This window comes from Ruditapes philippinarum, unplaced genomic scaffold (assembly GCF_026571515.1).
Source record: "Ruditapes philippinarum isolate M1 unplaced genomic scaffold, ASM2657151v2 ctg6215_1_1_1_1, whole genome shotgun sequence".
Lineage (NCBI taxonomy): Eukaryota > Metazoa > Mollusca > Bivalvia > Venerida > Veneridae > Ruditapes > Ruditapes philippinarum.
In genome coordinates, this window is record NW_026861951.1 from 25,438 (window position 1) to 47,983 (window position 22,546).

The window sequence follows — 22,546 nt, forward strand, 5'->3', positions numbered from 1 at the left end:
TCTGTCAAAAGTTATGTCAGAGTTATGGGCCTTGATAGTGAATAATTTCAAACGTACACTTATGGTAGCTTATATATTGTCAATAATGATTAAAAATGAGGTTTGAGGAAGTAAAAACACGCCCTAGTCACTTATCAAAATTATTTTGAATTATGATTGTTATTACAATTTTGCTATTAGTGGCCATATTTTTAGCCCTTCTGACCAAGATGTTCAATGGAGCAGAAACATTTGAAAATTTTTAGTAGAGCTTAATGCTAGGATATCATCTTAGAAAATTTTCATTAAATTCGACAAAGTGGTTTCAGGGAAGAATTTATTTGAAAAAAAGTTGATGATGGACACACAGACGCACTGACGGACGTACTGACATTTGGATACTTAGGTGGTTATTCTTGTTCTCCCTATTGTTCTTTTAGTGACATAAGAGAAAACATAGCCACATATATAAGAGCTTACAGAAAAAGTCCAGTTACCTATAGTTCTTGTTGCCACCTAAGAACTCAAATATATGCACACACGAAGGCACTGACGTCATGCATTGATGCATATGTTGTGATGAATATGAGTAGAACGATCAGTTGAACAAGAAAATATATTTGGTTAATTTATCTGTTATTGATATGATTTGAATTTCTGAGTGTCCAGTATTGCAAACAGCAAGGAGAGTCGTATTATTGTCAACATTGACGTTAATTTCAACACTCCTGTGAGATTTAATTAATTTAACTCTTCCTTTTCATTTGCATGCTTAGTACTTTTAGCAAACACGGAGTGGTGTTTAAAGTGACCATGGCAACATGACGGACACAAGTTATTCATTATTAGTATGTGTATGTAAAAAAATTCCCCCTCTTTGTTAATAGCTTCATATAATGTCCATCTGGGAATAATCAATTTTGCAATTTTTTCTGATGAAAATTCATAAATTTTGACATTTAAATGAGAAAGTAGTATACTACATTCTTAAAGGTTATGAAAAACTTTATTTTCAAACACTATGATAAAATGATTCTCTCTCAGCAGTGATCACACGTGTGCCTGGTGATAGCCAATTGCATGTTGCAGCTACTGTGTAGCAGGAGACACAAAAATCATTAACAGGGCAAAATGCATTTTTTATTCAAGGGCCATAACTTGCATAGAACTTGAGCTACTGATCAGTCCTGTAAAGTATCATTGAAACTGGCTAAAACTGCATTTTTTTTATTTTAGTTTTTTTTTATTTAAGGGCTATTTAACTCAGCCAAAAATTATTCAACTGGAAACCTGTTCAATATGGAAAAGTACTTGTGGTTTCGATCGACCCTGTAAAGTTTCATTCAAATTGCATATGTGGTATAAGAGAAGTAGTCTAAACAAAACTTTAAAAAATGAAAATCATTAAAGGGCCATAACAGGACCAAAAATCATTGAACTGTGAATGCAGCTGATATGCAAAGCTGCACTTGGTACTGATGACTTGTGTAAATTTTGGATGAAATTGTAGTCCTTTGAGGAGTAGTCTGGACAAATGATGGACAGACAGATTGACGAACGGACCACAAAAAAGTTATGGCTTCTTTGTAACAAGAATCAGCTTCTATGTAGCTGGCAACACAAAAATGAGCCGTGTCATGGCAAAACCAACATAATGGGTTTGCGACCAGCATGGATCCAGACCAGCCTGCGCATCCGCGCAGCCCGATCAGGATCCATGCTGTTCGCTTACAAACCCTATACAAGTAGAGAAACTGATAGCGAACAGCATGGATCCTGATCAGACTGCGCGGATGCGCAGGCTGGTCTGGATCCATGCTGGCCGCAACCCATTATTTTGGTTTTGTTGTGGCACGGCTCAAATCATTAACAGACCAAAACACTTTTTTTATTCAAAGGGCATAACTCCCCAAAAATATTCAACAATTCGAGGCATTATGTGCAAACTACTTAAGCTACCAATCAATCCTGTAAAGTGTCATTGAAATTGCATAAGTGGTATAAGAGAAGTAGTCTGGAAAACTTTAAAAATAGAAATCATTAAAGGGCCATAACTCTGACAAAAATTATTGAACCTGAAAATGCTGATGATATACACAACTAGACTTGGTTATGATCATTGCTGTTAATTTCAGATGAAATTGCACAAACATTTTTTGAGGAGTAGTCCATACTAGTATTGTGACGGACAGACATGCAACCAAATAAATATAAAGGCCATTTCTATATAATTGTTATTTTCGTTTGTTAAGTAGAATACCAATGGCCCCTTCTACCCTTCTAAGAAGACAGTACTTACGAGGCTACTCTATTGTTCTCTTTATTGTTCCTTTTAGTTAAATAAAGGAAAAAAGTCTCATAAAAGAGCCTTATGGAATGAATGACGTAGAAGAGAGGGTACAGTTACCTATTGTTCCTGCAGCCACAAAGCTGGTATTCAAATGTAAGCTTGGACAGACATGCGACCAATTAGAGATAAAGAGCCATTTCTATTGTTATTTTCTTTTGTTTAATAGACAGCCATTGGCCCTTTCTTCTATTGTTATGGAATGAACTTTATTGTTCTCTTTTGTTCTGTTTACAGTTAGAAAGCCCCCTATCCCTATTTGGTAGTGCGAAAGACAGATAACGGACAAGTGATCCCCATATGTTGCCGCTTCTTTGCAGCAGACGACACAAAAAGATGCTGTATGAACACAGAATGATAAGTTTAACTGTTTATTTGAAAAATAGATATATACATGTATAATCCTGCAAAACCATTTAAAGAAGAAAAGTTATAATAAATTTATCAAATACATTAAGTACATTGTATTAAAGTCATTTTGAGATTTTGGTACAATGAGATTTAGAAAATTCATTTCCTCCAGTTAAAACCTCTGTAAACATGAGAATAAGATTATGACAATAGTCTTTGGTAAATGGCACATGATAAACTTTTACCCTTATCCAGATGATTTGTATATAAACAGATTTGTCCAGCTTCCAGTTTTGGATATGTACATGATCAGTTTTAAAAGAAATCATGATGAATTTTTTTTAGCCAACAGAGCTTGGTCAGTCTGCAAGAATGGTCAAGGCTACCTTATAATTTACTGTTCCATCAAGATTGGGTTACTGATACGGGGAAAGGAAATACAATACTGGTAATGATGAGTGTTGTCCAAACCGACATGTATACATCCATCGAGTAACCCAGATTAAGGTAAGGGTTAACCGAGAAGAAAACTGAACACAGACTTGAGAAAAAAAAACAATACTGTCTTTGTGTTACAAGAATAATTCTGGAATGTATAAAATAAGTTGCTGTTGTATGTCTATATCACAGTGGTATCTAACCAAGGAACTTGGCCATGCCGAAGAACACTCCAGTTGGATCTACGCTGACATTAAGGCTGTCTTGAGGCTTGAACATTCCAACAAAAGCACCTGAGAAAACTTCAGTAACATTGTATCCTGCAGGAGCTATGGCACCTAGCTTCTTCAAAAGGTAGCTAATCTGTAATCATAAACAAAACTAAAATTTGCTTTCACATCCAACTAAACAAAAGGTCTAAGTAAGACAGCATCCTCGACTCTTCTCAGTGCTTGATAGTTAATCAAGAGCTTGGATAATGTAGAACTTTTCTAAGTTCAAAAAGGGCCATAACTCTGTCAAAAGTTATGTCAGAGTTATGGGCCTTGGATAGTGAATAATTTCAAACGTACACTTATGGTAGCTTATATATTGTCAATAATGATTAAAAATGAGGTTTGAGGAAGTAAAAACACGCCCTAGTCACTTATCAAAATTATTTTGAATTATGATTGTTATTACAATTTTGCTATTAGTGGCCATATTTTTAGCCCTTCTGACCAAGATGTTCAATGGAGCAGAAACATTTGAAAATTTTTAGTAGAGCTTAATGCTAGGATATCATCTTAGAAAATTTTCATTAAATTCGACAAAGTGGTTTCAGGGAAGAATTTATTTGAAAAAAAGTTGATGATGGACACACAGACGCACTGACGGACGTACTGACATTTGGATACTTAGGTGGTTATTCTTGTTCTCCCTATTGTTCTTTTAGTGACATAAGAGAAAACATAGCCACATATATAAGAGTTACAGAAAAAGTCCAGTTACCTATAGTTCTTGTTGCACCTAAGAACTCAAATATATGCACACACGAAGGCACTGACGTCATGCATTGATGCATATGTTGTTTGATGAATATGAGTAGAAACGATCAGTTGAACAAGAAAAATATTTTGGTTAATTTATCTGTTATTGATATGATTTGAATTTCTGATGTCCAGTATTGCAAACAGCAAGGAGAGTCGTTATTATTGTCAACATTGACGTTAATTTCAACACTCCTGTGAGATTTAATTAATTTAACTCTTTCCTTTTCATTTGCATGCTTTAGTACTTTTAGCAAAACACGGAGTGTGTGTTAAAGTGACCATGGCAACATGACGGACAAAAGTTATTCATTATTAGTATGTGTATGTAAAAAAATTCCCCTCTTTGTTAATAGCTTCATATAATGTCCATCTGGGGAATAATCAATTTTGCAATTTTTTCTGATGAAAATTCATAAATTTTGACATTTAAATGAGAAGTAGTATACTACATTCTTAAAGGTTATTGAAAAACTTTATTTTTCAAACACTATGATAAAAATGATTCTCTCTCAGCAGTGATCACACGTGTGCCTGGTGATAGCCAATTGCATGTTGCAGCTACTGTGTAGCAGGAGACACAAAAATCAATTAAAACAGGGCAAAATGCATTTTTTATTCAAGGGCATAACTTGGCATAGAACTTGAGCTTACTGATCAGTCCTGTAAAGTATCATTGAAACTGGCTAAAACTGCATTTTTTTTATTTTAGTTTTTTTTTATTTTAAGGGCTATTTAACTCAGCCAAAAATTATTCAACTTGGAAACCTGTTCAATATGGAAAAGTACTTGTGGTTTCGATCGACCCTGTAAAGTTTCATTCAAATTGCATATGTGGTATAAAGAGAAGTAGTCTAAACAAAACTTTAAAAAATGAAAATCATTAAAGGGCCATAACAGGACCAAAAATCATTGAACTGTGAATGCAGCTGATATGCAAAGCTGCACTTGGTACTGATGACTTGTGTAAATTTTGGGATTGAAATTGTAGTCCTTTGAGGAGTTTAGTCTGGACAAATGATGGACAGACAGATTTACGAACGGACCACAAAAAAGTTATGGCTTCTTGTAACAAGAATCCAGCTTCTATGTAGCTGGCAACACAAAAATGAGCCGTGTCATGGCAAAACCAACATAATGGTTTGCGACCAGCATGGATCCAGACCAGCCTGCGCATCCGCGCAGCCCGATCAGGATCCATGCTGTTCGCTTACAAACCCTATAACAAGTAGAGAAACCGATTAGCGAACAGCATGGTCCTGATCAGACTCGCAGGCTTGGTCTGGATCCATGTGGCCGCAAACCCATTTTTTTTTTGGTTTTGTTGTGGGACGGCTCAAAACATTTTAAAAGCCCCAAAAAATTTTTTTAAATTCCCAAAAGGGTTTAAATTCCCCCAAAAAAAATTCAAACCCAATTTTGGAAAGGGGGTTTATGTGCAAAATACTTTAAAACTTTCCAAACAAAACCGTTAAAAGTTTTCTTTAAAAATTTATAAGTGGATAAAAGAAATTTTTCTGGGGAAAATTTTAAAAATAAATCAAAATTAAAAGGGGCCCTTAAAAATCTGACAAAAATTTTTTGAACCCCGAAAAGTTTTTGATATTTCACAAATGAAAATTGGTTTTTTATCATTGCTTTAATTTTAATGAAATTGCACCCAAAAAATTTTTTTATTTAGTGCCATTTCTAGTATTGTGACGGACAGACATGCAACCAAATAAATATAAAGGGCCATTTCTATATAATTGTTATTTTCGTTTGTTTAATAGTAGACCAATGGCCCCTTCTAAGAAGACAGTAATTACGAGGCTACTCTATTGTTCTCTTTATTGTTCCTTTTAGTTAAATAAAGGAAAAAAGTCACATAAAAAAGCCTTATGGAATGAATGACGTAGAAGAGAGAGTAACAGTAACCCATTGTTCCTGCATCCACAAAAGTACCGGCAGTATTCAAATGTAAGCTTGGACAGACATGCGACTAATTAGAGATAAAGAGCCATTTCTATTTTATTTTCTTTTGTTTAATAGACAGCCATTGGCCCTTTCTTCTATTTGTTATGGAATGAACTCTATTGTTCTGTTTACAGTTAGATAGCCCCCTATCCCTATTTGGTAGTGCGAAAGACAGATAACGGACAAGTGATCCCGATATGTTGCCGCTTCTTTGCAGCAGACGACACAAAAAGATGCTGTATGAACACAGATTGATAAGTTTAACTGTTTATTTGAAAAATAGATATATACATGTATAATCCTGCAAAACCACTTTAAAGAAGAAAAGTTATAATAAATTTATCAAATACATTAAGTACATTGTATTAAAGTCATTTTGAGATTTTGGTACAATGAGATTTAGAAAATTCATTTCCTCCAGTTAAAACCTCTGTAAACATGAGAATAAGATTATGACAATAGTCTTTGGTAAATGGCACATGATAAACTTTTACCCTTATCCAGATGATTTGTATATAAACAGATTTGTCCAGCTTCCAGTTTTGGATATGTACATGATCAGTTTTAAAAAGAAATCATGAATGAATTTTTTTTAGCCAACAGAGCTTGGTCAGTCTGCAAGAATGGTCAAGGCTACCTTATAATTTACTGTTCCATCAAGATTGGGTTACTGATACGGGGAAAGGAAATACAATACTGGTAATGATGAGTGTTGTCCAAACCGACATGTATACATCCATCGAGTAACCCAGATTAAGGGTAAGGGTTAACCGAGAAGAAAACTGAACACAGACTTGAGAAAAAAAAAACAATACTGTCTTTGTGTTACAAGAATAATTCTGGAATGTATAAAATAAGTTGCTGTTGTATGTCTATATCACAGTGGTATCTAACCAAGGAACTTGGCCATGCCGAAGAACACTCCAGTTGGATCTACGCTGACATTAAGGCTGTCTTGAGGCTTGAACATTCCAACAAAAGCACCTGAGAAAACTTCAGTAACATTGTATCCTGCAGGAGCTATGGCACCTAGCTTCTTCAAAAGGTAGCTAATCTGTAATCATAAACAAAACTAAAAATTTGCTTTCACATCCAACTAAACAAAAGGTCTAAGTAAGACAGCATCCTCGACTCTTCTCAGTGCTTGATTAGTTAATCAGAGCTTGGATAATGTAGAACTTTTCTAAGTTCAAAAAGGGCCATAACTCTGTCAAAATTTATGTCAGAGTTATGGGCCTTGGATAGTGAATAATTTCAAACGTACACTTATGGTAGCTTATATATTGTCAATAATGATTAAAAATGAGGTTTGAAGAAGTAAAAACACGCCCTAGTCACTTATTAAAATTATTTTGAATTATGATTGTTATTACAATTTTGCTATTAGTGGCTATATTTTTAGCCCTTCTGACCCAGATTTTCAATGGAGCAGAAACATTTGAAAAATTTAAGTAGAGCTTAATGCTAGGATCATCTTAGGAAATTTTCATTAAATTAGACAAAGTGGTTTAAGAGGAGAATTTATTTGAAAACAAGAATGTGTTTGTTAAACACAAGTGCCCCCGGCTCAGATTCTTGTCAGTAGCAATATTTCAAAAAATGTTTACCCCTTCACTCAGTTATGGACAGGAAAATTGCCAAAAAATTGTAAACACAAGTTATATAGCTCGACAAAGTCATGGCATTTTGTAATTGTGAAGAATATAAGTTGCCAAGTCATTGCTCTTTCTTGTGAAGTTGAAAAATATTCAACTTCATGCAAGTTATCTTCCTACCAAATATGAAATACATCTGTCAATAAATAAAGGCTGTATGGGCAAAAGTGTAAAAATCTATTTTTAGCACTGGTGACCTTAACCAAACTGACCCCTAACTCTATCCAAAAGAAGAATACCATGTAAGCTGGCTCCCTACCAAATATGAAATACATCTGTCAATAAATAAAGTTGTATGGGCAAAAGTGTAAAAATCTATTTTTAGCAATGGTGACCTTGACCCAACTGACCCCTTACTCCATCCAAAGAAAGAATACCATGCAAGGTATCTTCCTACCAAATATGAAATACATCTGTCAATAAATAAAAACAGTATGGGCAAAAGTGTTAAAATTTATTTTTAGCACAAGTGACCTTGACCCACTGATCCCTACCCTAATCAAAAGGATGAATACCATGCAAGTTATCTTCCTACCAAATGTAAAATATATCTGTCAATAAATAAAGGCTGTATGAGCAAAAGTGTAAAAATCTATTTTTAGCACTGGTGACCTTGACCCAACTGACCACTAACTACTTTCTATCAATTATAAACATCTGTCTAAAGAATAAGGTCAATACACCTGTAAAAATGTAAAAATCTATTTTTAACATTGGTGACCTTGACATTGGTAACATTGACCTTGACCCAAATGACCCCTTACTACACCCAAAGAAGGAGGACCTCCCTTGGCATCTTTGTATTAAACTAAGACATCAACAAAATATAAAGGCTGTATGAGCAAAAATGTTTATATTTATTTTTTAAACCAGTGACCTTGACCTTGACCCTAGAGACCGCTTACTCCACAAAAAATTAGAAAACCATCAAAGGTATCCACCTACTAAATATGAAAGATATCATTAAAAAAATTAAGCAATTAGGAGAAATTTAAGATAAATCCAACTTGCCGAAATAGGTTAACCAGACAAAGCCCTATTTTCAAAGTGAAAAAAGGGAAATAACTTGGAAATATGGATGACACAGTTATATAACTTGGCAATATCATGTACTTTGTATTGATAAGCCATTAGTATAGATAGAACTTAAGATATTTCCAACTTGCCGTTTTAGGTTAACCATTAATCATTTTCTAAGTGCTGAAAAGGGCAATAACTTGGTAAATATGAAAGCCAGAGTTATGTAACTTGCCCAGATCATGTACTTTGTATTGATTAGTAAGTGTGTAAACTTAGAAGCCATTGGTACAGGTAGAACTTAAGAAAAATCCAACTTGCCGTTCTAGGTTAACCTCGTACGGACAGACGGACGGACATACCAAAATTTGATGTTTATGAGGCAAATCGGCTCATAAACACCACCTGGACCAACATTCATAAGCAAAATAAGCTCATAAAAACAAAAAAATAGCTCTTAATTTGAATTTTATGAGTTTATGTTCTTTATTTAACTACGGAATGAAGCTCATAATAATCAAATGTTTGCTCGGACGGACGGACGGTTCAATCACTATATGCCTGGGGGCATAAAAAGTTGATGATGGACACACAGACGCACTGACGGACGTACTGACATTTGGATACTTAGGTGGTTATTCTTGTTTTCCCTATTGTTCTTTTAGTGACATAAGAGAAAACATAGCCACATATATAAGAGCTTACAGAAAAAGTCCAGTTACCTATAGTTCTTGTTGCCATTTAAGAACTCAAATGTATGCACACACAAAAGCACTGACGTCATGCATTGATGCATATGTTGTGATGAATATGAGTAGAACGATCAGTTGAACAAGAAAATATATTTGGTTACTTTATCTGTTATTGATATGATTTGATTTTCTTAGTGTCCAGTATCGTAAACTGTGAGGAGAGCAGTATTATTGTCAACATTGACGTTAATTTCAACACTCCTGTGAAATTTAATTAATTCAACTCTTCCTTTTCATTTGCATGCTTAGTACTTTTAGCAAACACGGAGTGGTGTTTAAAATTACCATGGCAACATGACGTACACAATTTATCAATTATTAGTATGTGTATGTAAAAAAATCCCCCCTCTTTGTTAATATCTTCATATTATGTCCATTTGGAAATAATCAATTTTGCAATTTTTTTCTGATGAAAATTCATAAACTTTGACATTTAAATGAGGAAGCTATATACTACATTCTCAAAAGCTCATGAAAACACCATGATAAACTAATACTCTCTCAGCAGTAATCACAGGTGTCGCCTGGTGGTAGCCAATTGCAAGTTGCAGCTAGAGTATAGCAAGAGACACAAACAACAGGCCAAATACCATTTTTTATGTAAGGGCTAATTAACTGGATTATTCAACTGGAAAACCTGTTCAATATGGAAAAGTACTTGAGGTATCATTCAACCCTGTAAAGTTTCATTCAAATTGCATATGTGGAATAAGAGAAGTAGTCTAAACAAAACTTTAAAAAACAAGAGGGCCATGATGACCCTGAGTCGCTCACCAGAAACAACTGCTTTTCAGTGTTGGAATGTCAATATATTCTAATAAAAAATTTGAGCATAGAATATGTTTAAACAATAATTTGAAGAAATGCCATGACCTGGGACATTCAAGCTTTAGCTTAAATGGGGCTAATCAAATTAATATGAGCAAACTTGATAAAAGACTACCTAAGAATGCTACAAAGTTTGGTGATCAATTATTAATTATTTCAGTAGGAAATGATGATCCATGCTGTTTGCTTGCAAACCCTATTACAAGTAGAGAAACTGATAGCAAACAGCATGGATCCTGATCAGACTGATGCGGTCTGGATCCATGCTGGTCGCAACTCCACTATGTTGGTTTTGTCATGTATGTATATCTATAAATTTATTGCTTTACAAATACCAGGTACATAGGTATATGTCCAAGAACTGTTCATCAAATTACATGCATATTGATAAAAGTGAAACAATACAAAAGTTGTGATGAACAAGCAATTATCATAGTATTGCAAGCAATCCATAAGTCCCCTACCGGTAAGAGCCCAAGCAACATTCTGAAGGGCCATTGGCCATTCACTTAGGTTCCTATTTTAAGTAAATTTGTTGAAAAAGTTCTTTAAAAGTGATCACAGTAAACAGTTTTTATGTACAGACAAACGGACTGAAGGACACTCTAAAGTTATTTTTTAAACATCCCTGTTATCAAAATATAACATTTTTAAAATCCTATCATGATTGAAGAAGTTGGAGTAAAAATTACCAATTTCTCAAAAAAAAGTCTAAGTTCAAAAGGGGCATAATTCTGGAAATAGTCTTGCTAGAGTATTGAACACTCACAAATGTTGAGTGACAATAAGAAACATTTATATGAAGTTTGAAGTAGATACATTCAGAAAAAGAAGTTATTAAAAAAACAATGTTTTTTTCATGAAAATTTTAAGTTCAAGGGAAGTAATTCTGATAAATTTTGTGTTAGAGTTGAAAACCTTGTCACATATGATGTGGTTGATGACAAGCAACTTATATTTAAAGTTTGAAGAAAATATCTTAAGAAATAAAGAACTTATAGTGAAAAAACTTAAAAACTAGAATCAGAAATCTTGAAATTCAGTCTATTTGTTGCCATAGCAACCAGAATTTTCAACATAGGAAGATAAAAAAGGATGTGCATAATTTCCATACTGCCATCTACCCATATGTCAAGTTTCATAAACATATTTTCAGTACTTTTTTGTGTTATCACTGGATCCAGGTTATGTGTAAAATTTGCCATATTTTTCAGTCTATTTGTTGCCATAGCAACCAGATTTTCAACATAGGAAGAAAAGAAAAAGACGTGCATAATCTCCATACTGCAATCTATCCATATATCAAGTTTCATAAAAATATTTTCAGTACTTTTTGCGTTATCGCGGGATCCAGGTTATGTGTAAAATTGCCATATTTTCAGTCTATTTGTTGCCATAGCAACCAGAATTTTCAACATAGGAAGAAAAGAAAAAGACGTGCATAATCTCCATACTGCCATCTATCCATATATCAAGTTTCATTAAAATATTTTCAGTACTTTTTGCATTATCGCGGGATCCAGTTTTGTGGACGGACGGACTGACGGACGGACGGACGGACGGACAGACGGACGGACGGACGGACGGAGGGTAAACCTAAAGTCCCCTCCGGTAAACCGGTAGGGGACTAAAAAGATTTAGATCAAAAATCAATTTTCTAAGTTCAAATGAGGAACATTTCCTGAGACATAGGTTTCAGAGTAATGAACTTTACCATATCATATGTGGATGATGATAAGAAACAACTATGTTTGGAAGTCTGTTATGATTTCAAATGTACACTTATGGTAGCTTCTGTAATGTCAATTATGGTTAAAAACGAGGTTTGAGGACTCGCCCTTGCCACTTATTAAAATTATTTCAAATTATTATTATTATTAATATCAGCTGTTCAGGGTCGCGATCCACCGAAAGTCTTAAGTTAATCTTAAACTCTAGAACTTATTATCAACTTTAGGACAAATTTGTTCTCACACTGTTTCAATAAACATCACACAGTTTCAATAAACAGTACTATCTGAAGTCACAAATGTAAGACTTGGAACAAATTGGCTTAACTTAACAAAGTGACGAAATACAATGGCATGTGCCTAATCAGGCAATATATAATTGCTCGTCTTCAATGATCCTTTAGATAATATAAATTTACCTTTGTAGGACTACCACCCTCATCAGTGTTAAGAAATGTGAATGCAAAGGATTTCCCTTTAGGTGATATCTGCTTTGTCCAAACTTGAATGTTTTTTCCAATCTGTAAATATAAATACAATTTGCATTACATTTTACTGTCATGTAACAATACTTTATACATACTGTATTTATTTTGGGATATTTTTGTTGTTTGTTTGTTTGATTGGGTTTCACATCACACCAACCCACTATAGGTCATAATTTTATGGCGATGTTCCAGCTTTACTGGTGGAGTCTGGAAACAGACCTCAGGTGCCCTTCCGTGCCTTATTTCAGGCACTAACCAGCACCTGTGCAAAACCAAAGATGTTCTGTAAGCTAGCTCAACAGCTTCCTCACATGAAAGAATCCAAAGTCCCTGTCAGGATTCGAACCCACAGCGTATTCATCATTTTAAGTTACATTAAAAGTGTCTTGGTTAAATGAGGACTTTTCAGAAAATCCTTTAGATTGCCCTTCTATACATTACATCAGGAACAAACATGGGCCTTCCATTAGTTTGTTGGACTGCTTCTGAACACGGAAGAATTTAAAGTCCTTTGCAAGATCTGAAACCACTGAAAAGCACATGATTCAACCATTTCAGGGATGAAGTGGCAAAGTGGATTATAGCTAACTTGGCCACTTAGTTCCCAAAAATTATTAACAAAAGTTAAACATTTTAAAAGATACAAAAAAAAACATGCTGAAATAGTACTTTGTAAAGGAAAAACTCCGAAAACTGTCCATTATGTGTAAAAATGGACAGATCGAGGCACCGTGCACTGAAATTTGTTCATTCTCCCACATAATGGACAGTTTCTTTTATTTCTATTTTAAACATGTTCTCTATTGTCTTAATAATAAAACAGTTGTATCAATCTATGCATTCCATACAAAAATTGAAAATTATTTGCCTCCATTGTTAGTTTATTTGACACAGTAAATATATGTAACTTGGTTTTTAAGATGGAAAAAGGACATGCATGTGTGTAAAAGGCGTGATTACCATGCTTTACTGTCTTATTTTGTGTATATGTAAAGGAATATTAAAACATAAATATTGGTTATACATTTGAAATTTTAATACATATTGGAATAATAAAGTAAAAATATGTATGTTTTCAATATCAATTTTATTTTCCATTTTTCATTCATCTAGACAGTTTTTCTGTGTTCTTTAACTTAAATAAAGAATTGTTGTTTTGCTTAGTTTCAATCAAAAGAATTCAATGAAACCACAAATCAATGTCATCTGGCTACTGTACATTTAATCAAGGGCATTAATCTAATGAAAAGACAATTCACCATCAAAATATTATTGTTACACATGATCACATTGTTGTTGTTTTTTGTGTGTTCTTAGACTTTGTTAATAACATTGTGCCAGAAACAAAGTGTTAATTTCTGTATAACATGTACTTGTACTTGTATATATTAAGTTGAAATACATGATCTCATCCACTGGAATATTTAAAAAAAAAGTTTGATATTGTTTATATCTTAACTATCCTTGTATCAGGGGGCTGCCAGAAGGAGGATGTGCCCCCTTCTGTTTTGGGGGTTTGGAGGGGGGGGGGGGGCGGCAGTCCCCCTTGTTGCCAAGAAAATTTTGGACTTGTGAGAGGCTAAAAATGATCCCAGGTCGATCATAAGATAAGGTGTAACCAATGTTGAAAAGACTTTGACTCTATCTCAATCCATTGAGAAGTTCCAGCACTTTGAAATCAGTTTTGTTGGAAAAAAACAAAGGAGAATAGTGATTTTTGGCAATTTTGAGATGCCCCCTCGTTACCATGGTAACAGGACATTTAAGATTGAGCATGCTGTTACAGAGGCTATGGTCCAGTCAACATTTGTGCCAAGTTTCATTAGTATTGAAGCATTTATCATAGTTTTATAGCAGCCTGAACTTGTTACAGGAGGCTTTTCAATGAAAACGGCCACTTTTCACAATATGCTCATATGGGAAAAGGTTAAATAAATGATAAATGCATGCAATTATAAGAGAATTATACTGCTTTTGTAAAAGATGACTGACATTTGTAGGAAAGTTTATGTTTGTTTAAAAAAACTATAGAAATATATCGAATATGATTTAAACAATATCAAATACATACAAAATGTATATAAATTTTCAAAATTTCCATTTTAAATGTTTCTTGTAAAATCAAATTAGTATATGTACGTAAGAGAAATTAACACTTTTGTGACAGATGTTTTAATTTAATGTCTCAGAGCAGGATATAACTGAGACATTAAATTTACACATCTTCAAGTACAAAAAATAACTGTCATTTTGATAAATATTGGATGGAAAAGTATCTAATATTTAAATATTGGATACTTATGAAGTGAATATTAGTTTCCTCATTCTGTCAGTACAATAAACACATTAATGTACAGATTCAGTAGAACAAAAGATGATGTAACAAACAGGTTTAAAACCTAGTAAGTTAAGTTTAAACATATTTATTGAAGCATGACTGCCAAACAAGTTATTTCAACTTATATTAATTACTTTTGAATCCACTTCCTGGAACCAACCAGTACTAGCTAGTGTCCTATCATAAAGAAACATGGTCATGAACCAAGTAGGGCTCGAACCCATGATCCCTTGGTTGAGAGGCAGACACCTTAACCACTAGGCCACCACTCAAACTGTGTGTATGTCACATGGAACTGAACAGAACATTCAAGGTATGTCTCTGCATGTTTTAACCCACAATAAGGAAATTCTAGTGACAAATTATAAACAAAGGAACCAGTATTATCATAAATAAAGCTTTTGATTAAACAAAAGAGTAATACAATACACAAACATCATCTTTAACCCAAAATGTTTTACTGTGCACCCTTACCATATCTATTCTTGTTCCTTGTATCCCAAATGGGTCCTGATTTATGGCTATAGCTCTCTTGTTCTGCAGTAAAGCCTTTGACTTTCCGGGCATTTTTCTCAAATTGCTAGACATGAACAATGGTGCAGCCATCATTGACCACAGCGCCATCTGTGTTCTCTGTTGTTCATAACTTAACCCATAGTCTCCTATTATTAACTGATACAAAAAAAAGAACATTTATTTTTGTGAACAAAACTAACAACTCTACAAAAATTATGAGGCCCACAGGGTAGATTGCCTTTGTTGCAACTGTGTAGCCTCTTTAAATAAAGACTTTATTATTATTATTATAATTATTATTATTATAACTATCATTGATGTTTCTTCATTTCTGTTTCAGAAAATAATCTTACACGACAATTAAAAAAATTCAATGTATCTTATAAATTCTACAAGTTTATATATATACAAATATGTATGTAGTTAGTCAATATTCTTAAACCTCTGAATATAGTTTATTTTGTATACAATAAATTGTGGTTCAAACAATGAATCATTGCCGAATATTACTGAATGCAATTGCTTGTGTTTTCATTATCATGCATGCTCAACTATTCTCAATGCTTGACAGTAAGAAAAGGGGCATAACTTTGTAAAAATGTAACTCAAGAGTTATGGAACCTGTGCCCATCATATAAAATAATCACAGAGAACAAGTGCATAATGTTAAAACCTATTCCTTTCAGTAAAATTGGAGATACCAACATGCACGCAAAAGCGTAACCAAAATGTGACAGAGATGCAGACAGCCACACAGAAGACAAGGCGGGTACAATAGCTCTCCCTATTCTTCAAATAGTCAAGCTTAAAATGCAAGATATATATTTTCTACATATTGAACATTGCTATGTCCAGCACTACAAGCATAAATCTGAGTTAAATTAAATATTCAATGAAAATGCCTTATAAACATGTGCAATGTTTATGGCCATAAAGACCTGACCTATGGATTCAGCAGAAAGTAGAGCTGTCATCGATAGAGACAATATCAATGTACCGTGTATATTTTTCTGCCGGTCAATAATCGATACACATTTCAAAAAATCAATAATTTTGACTGATTAATTATATGTCAAGAAATAATGCAAAGTCACCCAAAACATATACAGAAGCAGTTATCTATGTCTAACATTATGCTGTTGTTATATAGTGGAAATATTTCACAGCAATGATGACAAAAAAATATGTTCTCGAAAAAAATCATGCAATGGGCTTTTATAAACAAGACACTGAACAGAACATATTTTTAACTAAAGTCATTTAAACAGGTATGAAAGTGAATGACAGACAAGTAATTATGGTCATTATCTATATATTGGTGTATCGTTGATATTTGTCATCCGATATCGATATAATGTTGATATGTTTTGCACTGAATCAAACAGCTCTAACATAAAAACAGGTCAGAACATGCCTGCATTCTAAATAAGCTATATTTATTTTATAGCATGTAATGCTTGATATTGACACTTAATAAATTAAAGTTATTCTATGAACAATTACTTTTTATACAAACCGCTCCATGACAATACCAACATAGTGCATTTGCGACCAGCATGGATCCAGACCAGCCTGCAAATCTGTGCAGTCTGATCAGGATCCATGCTGTTTGCTATCAGTTTCTTGTAATAGGGTTGGTAAGCGAACAGCATGGATCCTGATCAGACTGCACGGATGTGTAGGCTGGTCTGGATCCATGCTTGTCGCAAACGCACTATGTTGGTTTTGTCATGACGCGGCTCATATTATGATGTAAAACGTACCATATCAGGATCATTAAACTGACCAGGTCCAGCCACTTTACTGAAGTTCCCTTTATCCTTTCCATAAAAGTCTATAATACCTCGTACACTGTCCCACGAATCCCCTATATCAGCATAATTACGCCAAATATTGCAATATTTTGCTATCTTTACATAATCAGGCTGAAATAAAGAAACACATGTCAATAATTTTAATTAAAACAAAAAAAATTGAAGTATATGTATTTCAAAATTAGCAATCAATGTGAAATTCAAATATGAAATAACAATTTACATATAATAACATATAATAACAATTTCCATATTGATCACATGATCTGTAGGCCTACACTATTTTTGATTTGTAGGCCTACACTATATCTTTTATTAACTTTGATATTAAAAAACTAAGTTTAATGTATATACAATAATTAACCCAGTGCTTTTTAATTAACCTACAAAAAAGGTATTATCCTTAGATAATACATAGCTATAATTTTCCAAAAATAAAACATAGTTGGTTTTATCCCAAGATTAAACAAAGCTGGTATTATCCTAAGATTATTCTAAGATAAAACATAGTTGGTATTATCCTAAGATTAACCATAGTTGGTATTATTCTAAGATATAGTTGGTATTATCCTAATATAAAACATAGTTGGTATTATTCTAAGATAAAATATAGTTGGTATTATCCTTAGATCAAACATAGCTGGTATTATCCTACAATAAAACATAGTTGGCATTATTCCAAGATAAACAAAGTTGGTATTATCCTAAAATAAAACACTTCTGGTATTATCCTAAAATAAAACAAAGTTGGTATTGTCCTAAGATTAAACACTTTTGGTATTATCCTAAGATATAACAAAGTTGGTATTATCCTAAAATAAATCGTAGTTGGTATTATCCTAAGATAAAATATAGTTGGCATTATTCCAAGATAAACAAAGTTGGTATTATCCTAAGATGAAACATAGTTGGTATTATCCTAAAATAAAACACTTCTGGTATTATCCTAAAATAAAACAAAGTTGGTATTGTCCTAAGATTAAACACTTTTGGTATTATCCTAAGATATAACAAAGTTGGTATTATCCTAAGATAAATCGTAGTTGGTATTATCCTAAGATAAAATATAGTTGGCATTATTCCAAGATAAACAAAGTTGGTATTATCCTTAGATGAAACAAAGTTGGTATTATCCTAAAATAAAACAAAGTTGGTATTGTCCTAAGATTAAACACTTTTGGTATTATCCTAAGATATAACAAAGTTGGTATTATTCTAAGATAAAATATAGTTGGTATTATCCTAAAAAAGCATAGTTGGTATTATCCTAAGATAAAACATTGTTGGTATTAGCCTAAGATATAAAGATGTTTGTATTATCCTAAGATAAAACCTAGTTGGTATTATCCTAAGAATGTAGTTGGTAAAATCTACTGCCATATAGCACATTTGCACATTACCTTCTATAAGCATTAGTAGATAAAAGTTGTATCATTCTTGTAAACAGTGATGTTAGTTTGTCACCATCCTAAAACTACTTACATTAGATATATACGCAGGCCAACTGCAGGAAAACAACATTGGTCGTCCTGTTCTGTTCAAAAAGAACTCCATAATCGGGTAACCTAAAGAAATTAAGCATGAATCATATCTAGAAACCTAAATGTTGAATTTGGAAATGGCACACTGTTCTATATTATTATTAAATCAACTAATCTTACATTATCAACTAATCTTACATTATCTATGAAATATGAATTTAATACCAAAGAAAATTGCAACTGAAACTATTTCATTAAATTAATACTCTATTGTGGTACAATCACATAATAATCTGTTACTGGAAACAATAATGAGCAAATGTACAAAAGTCAATGTATTAAAGTAGTTTGTACTGAGTGGTGTATGTTTGTAAAGTCAAATATAAAAGAAAAAAATTTGTTTCCTGCAATTTATCAATGTAGCTTAAATGCAAGAATTATAATTCCTGTAGACAAGAGGGCCATGATGGCCCTAGATCGCTCACCTGATTTATCAAACTCATCCAAACAATTACCTAGACAAGCATTCTGACCAAGTCTCATGACAGGTGAGTCAAAAATGTGACCACTACAGTGTTAACAAGGATTATCCATATTTGAGCAGTGCGACCTAGTTTTTTACCCAGGTGACACATATTCAAACTTGACCTAGAAATCATCAAAACAAACTTTTAGACCAATTTCAAGGATACTTGGATCAAAACAGTAGCAACTAGAGTGTTAACAAGATTTTTCTATTTTTAGCTCCGGTGACCTAGTTCCACATGCGATTTCGAACTCATCCAAGCAATTACCTATACAAGCATCCTGACCAAGTTTGATGATAACTGAGTCGAAAATGTGACCACTAGAATGTTAACAAGGTTTTTCCATATTTGGGCGGTGTGACCTAGTTTTTTTCATCCAAGATGACCAATGTATGAACTTGACTTAGAAATCATCAAAACAAACTTTCAGACCAATTAACAGAATATTTGGATCACAACAGTAGCCACTAGAGTGTTAACAAGATTTTTCTATTTTTAGCTCCAGTGACCTACTTTTTCATCCGAGATGACCCATGTTCAATTTCTTCCCAGCAATGACCTAGACAAGTTTCCTGACCAAGTTTGATGACAATTGAGTCAAAATTGTGACCACTAGAGTGTTAACAAGGTTTTTCTATTTTTAGCTCCTGTGACCTAGTTTTTCATCCGAGATGACCCATGTTCGAACTCATCCGAGCTATCACCTAGACAAGCATCTTGATCAAGTTTGATGATGATTGATGCAAAAATGTGACCACTAGAGTGTTAACAAGGTTTTTCTATTTTTAGCTCCGGTGACCTACTTTTTCATCCGAGATGACCCATGTTCACACTCATCCGAGCTATCAACTAGATAAGCATCCTGACCAAGTTTGATGATGATTGATGCAAAAATGTGACCCCTAGAGTGTTAACAAGGTTTTTCTATTTTTAGCTCCGGTGACCTACTTTTTCATCCGAGATGACCCATGTTCGAACTCATCCGAGCTATCACCTAGACAAGCATCTTGACCAAGTTTGATGATGATTGATGCAAAAATGTGACCGCTAGAGTGTTAACAAGGTTTTTCTATTTTTAGCTCCGGTGACCTACTTTTTCATCCGAGATGACCCATGTTCAAACTCATCCGAGCTATCAACTAGATAAGCATCCTGACCAAGTTTGATGATGATTGATGCAAAAATGTGACCGCTAGAGTGTTAACAAGGTTTTTCTATTTTTAGCTCCGGTGACCTACTTTTTCATCCGAGATGACCCATGTTCGAACTCATCCCAGCTATCACCTAGACAAACATCCTGACCAAGTTTGATGATGATTGAGGCAAAAATGTGACCTCTAGAGTGTTAACAAGGTTTTTCTATTTTTAGCTCTTGTGACCTAGTTTCTCATCCGAGATGACCCATGTTCGAACTCATCCGAGCTATCAACTAGATAAGCATCCTGACCAAGTTTGATGATGATTGAGGCAAAAATGTGACCGCTAGAGTGTTAACAACTAAATGTGAACGGACGACGGACGGACGACGGACGACGGACGACGGACAATCATCGATCCTAAAAGCTCACCCTGAGCATGCTCAGGTGAGCTAAAAATTGTATTGATATTTTGTCTTAAAGATGTTAATGCTTTGATCTTTTTTTCCAAACATACATGTATATCTGTTTCATTACCTAGGTGCACAGTTCTTAACCCAAAATCTTCAAAAGTTCTTAATTTATTGTCACATATGTTGTAGCAGTCTGGCATATAATCAGATTATCCTATCATCACCTTAGTGCAGAAACGGGTTAACTCCAGTTAAATCATGTAAAGACTTAACCTATTACTGCACTAATGTGGTGGTATGTCAGTGTTAAAATTCAGAAAAGTATGTAACTTCATACCATATTCATAATCTGCTGCATTAGTGTAACAACCATCTAGTTTAAGCATGTCAACACCCCATGAGGCAAATGTTTCTGCATCTTCCTGCAGGTAAAACTTGCTACCTGGGTAACCACCACATGTCTTTGTTCCAAAGTCCTCATATATACCCATTTTCAGCCCTTTTGAATGTATCTGTAAAAAGGTGTTATCAAAATGACTGCAAATTAAAACTTTAAAAAAAACAACAACATAAAAGCTCTTCTAACATTTCTTGTGATTAAAGGACTTCTTTCTTTGCCAGGGGTCCAAATCTTGTAAGGGTAATAAATTTTGTTGTTTATCCATATGACCATAAAGTGAATTAATGGCATTTCTTACAATTATAAAACTGATAAATCAAGTTACCAGATAAAATGAGGAGTGCTGGCTGTACAGAAGTGATGACAAAAAGTCACGCTAATGTCATTCGTGTGTTTTGCCAAAGGTTAAATTTTTTTTGATTACCCAGTATTTAGAATATGTAAAATAATAGCGTGCTTCAAGTCAACAAACTGGTTGTTATGGATACCATATTATCTTTGTAAGTATTAAACCTGATAATGAAAGGGAAGATATTAAGTTAATAGGCTTCATATAAAAAAAAAAACAATTCTTGAGAAGAGAATTCCTAGAATTTATCAGTCAGTCCTTGTATTTTATTTTCAAACAAAGCTGCTGAGAGAAAAAGGTCTTACATAATCAGCTAGATGTTTAATGCCATGTGGGAATCTCTCTGGGTCTGCTACGAGGGACCCTCTTCCATCCCTTTCTTTAGACATCCAACAATCATCAATATTAATGTACTGGTATCCTACATCCTTGTAACCTTCAGATACTAGCAAGTCGGCCATTTCCATGTATAGCTTTTCACTGCAATATGTGACATAAAGTGAACAAAAAACTGCTTTGGTTTCTGAGTTTTGGTTTCTGACTTTTTTGGTTTCTGACATTATTAACTTTATAAGAATCAATTTGTACTAAATGACAAAGATATCTTTGTCATTAATTGGTATGTCATTAATTGGTATGTCATGTCATTAATTGCTATGTCATTAATGACAATGTCATTAATTGCTATGTCACGTCATTGATTGCTATGCCATGTCATTAATTGCAATGTCATTAATTGCTATTTCATTAATCACAATATCATAAATCTCTTTGTCATTAATTGCTATGTCATGTCATTAATTGCAATGTCATTTATTGCTATGTCATGACATTTATCACAATGTCATTTATTTCAGTGTCATGTCATTTTATGCTATCTCATTAATTGCTATCTCATTAATTGCTATGTCATGTCAATAATTGCATGTTATTAATTGCTTTGTCATGTCATTAATTGCAATGCCATTAATTACTATGTCATGTCATTAATTGCAATGTCATT

General features: G+C 33.6%; 1 protein-coding gene across 2 annotated transcripts in view; it reads right to left on the reverse strand.

Annotated features, from left to right (window-relative positions):
• Positions 1–22,546, reverse strand: part of LOC132717447 (alpha-N-acetylgalactosaminidase-like) — a 35,063-nt gene that overhangs the window by 5,521 nt on the left and 6,996 nt on the right. The window contains exons 3-9 of one of the 2 annotated variants that reach the window (XM_060700916.1): positions 21,849–22,023; positions 21,132–21,306; positions 18,720–18,802; positions 17,187–17,348; positions 15,382–15,579; positions 12,501–12,602; positions 6,702–7,153 (exon numbers count right to left, since the gene is read on the reverse strand). In XM_060700916.1, coding sequence (XP_060556899.1) covers positions 6,989–7,153; positions 12,501–12,602; positions 15,382–15,579; positions 17,187–17,348; positions 18,720–18,802; positions 21,132–21,306; positions 21,849–22,023 — 1,060 coding nt within the window. In that variant the 3' untranslated portion in view covers positions 6,702–6,988. Of the gene's footprint in view, positions 1–6,701; positions 7,154–12,500; positions 12,603–15,381; positions 15,580–17,186; positions 17,349–18,719; positions 18,803–21,131; positions 21,307–21,848; positions 22,024–22,546 lie in introns of those variants that run through there. The other variant, XM_060700917.1, reaches the window with a different exon arrangement.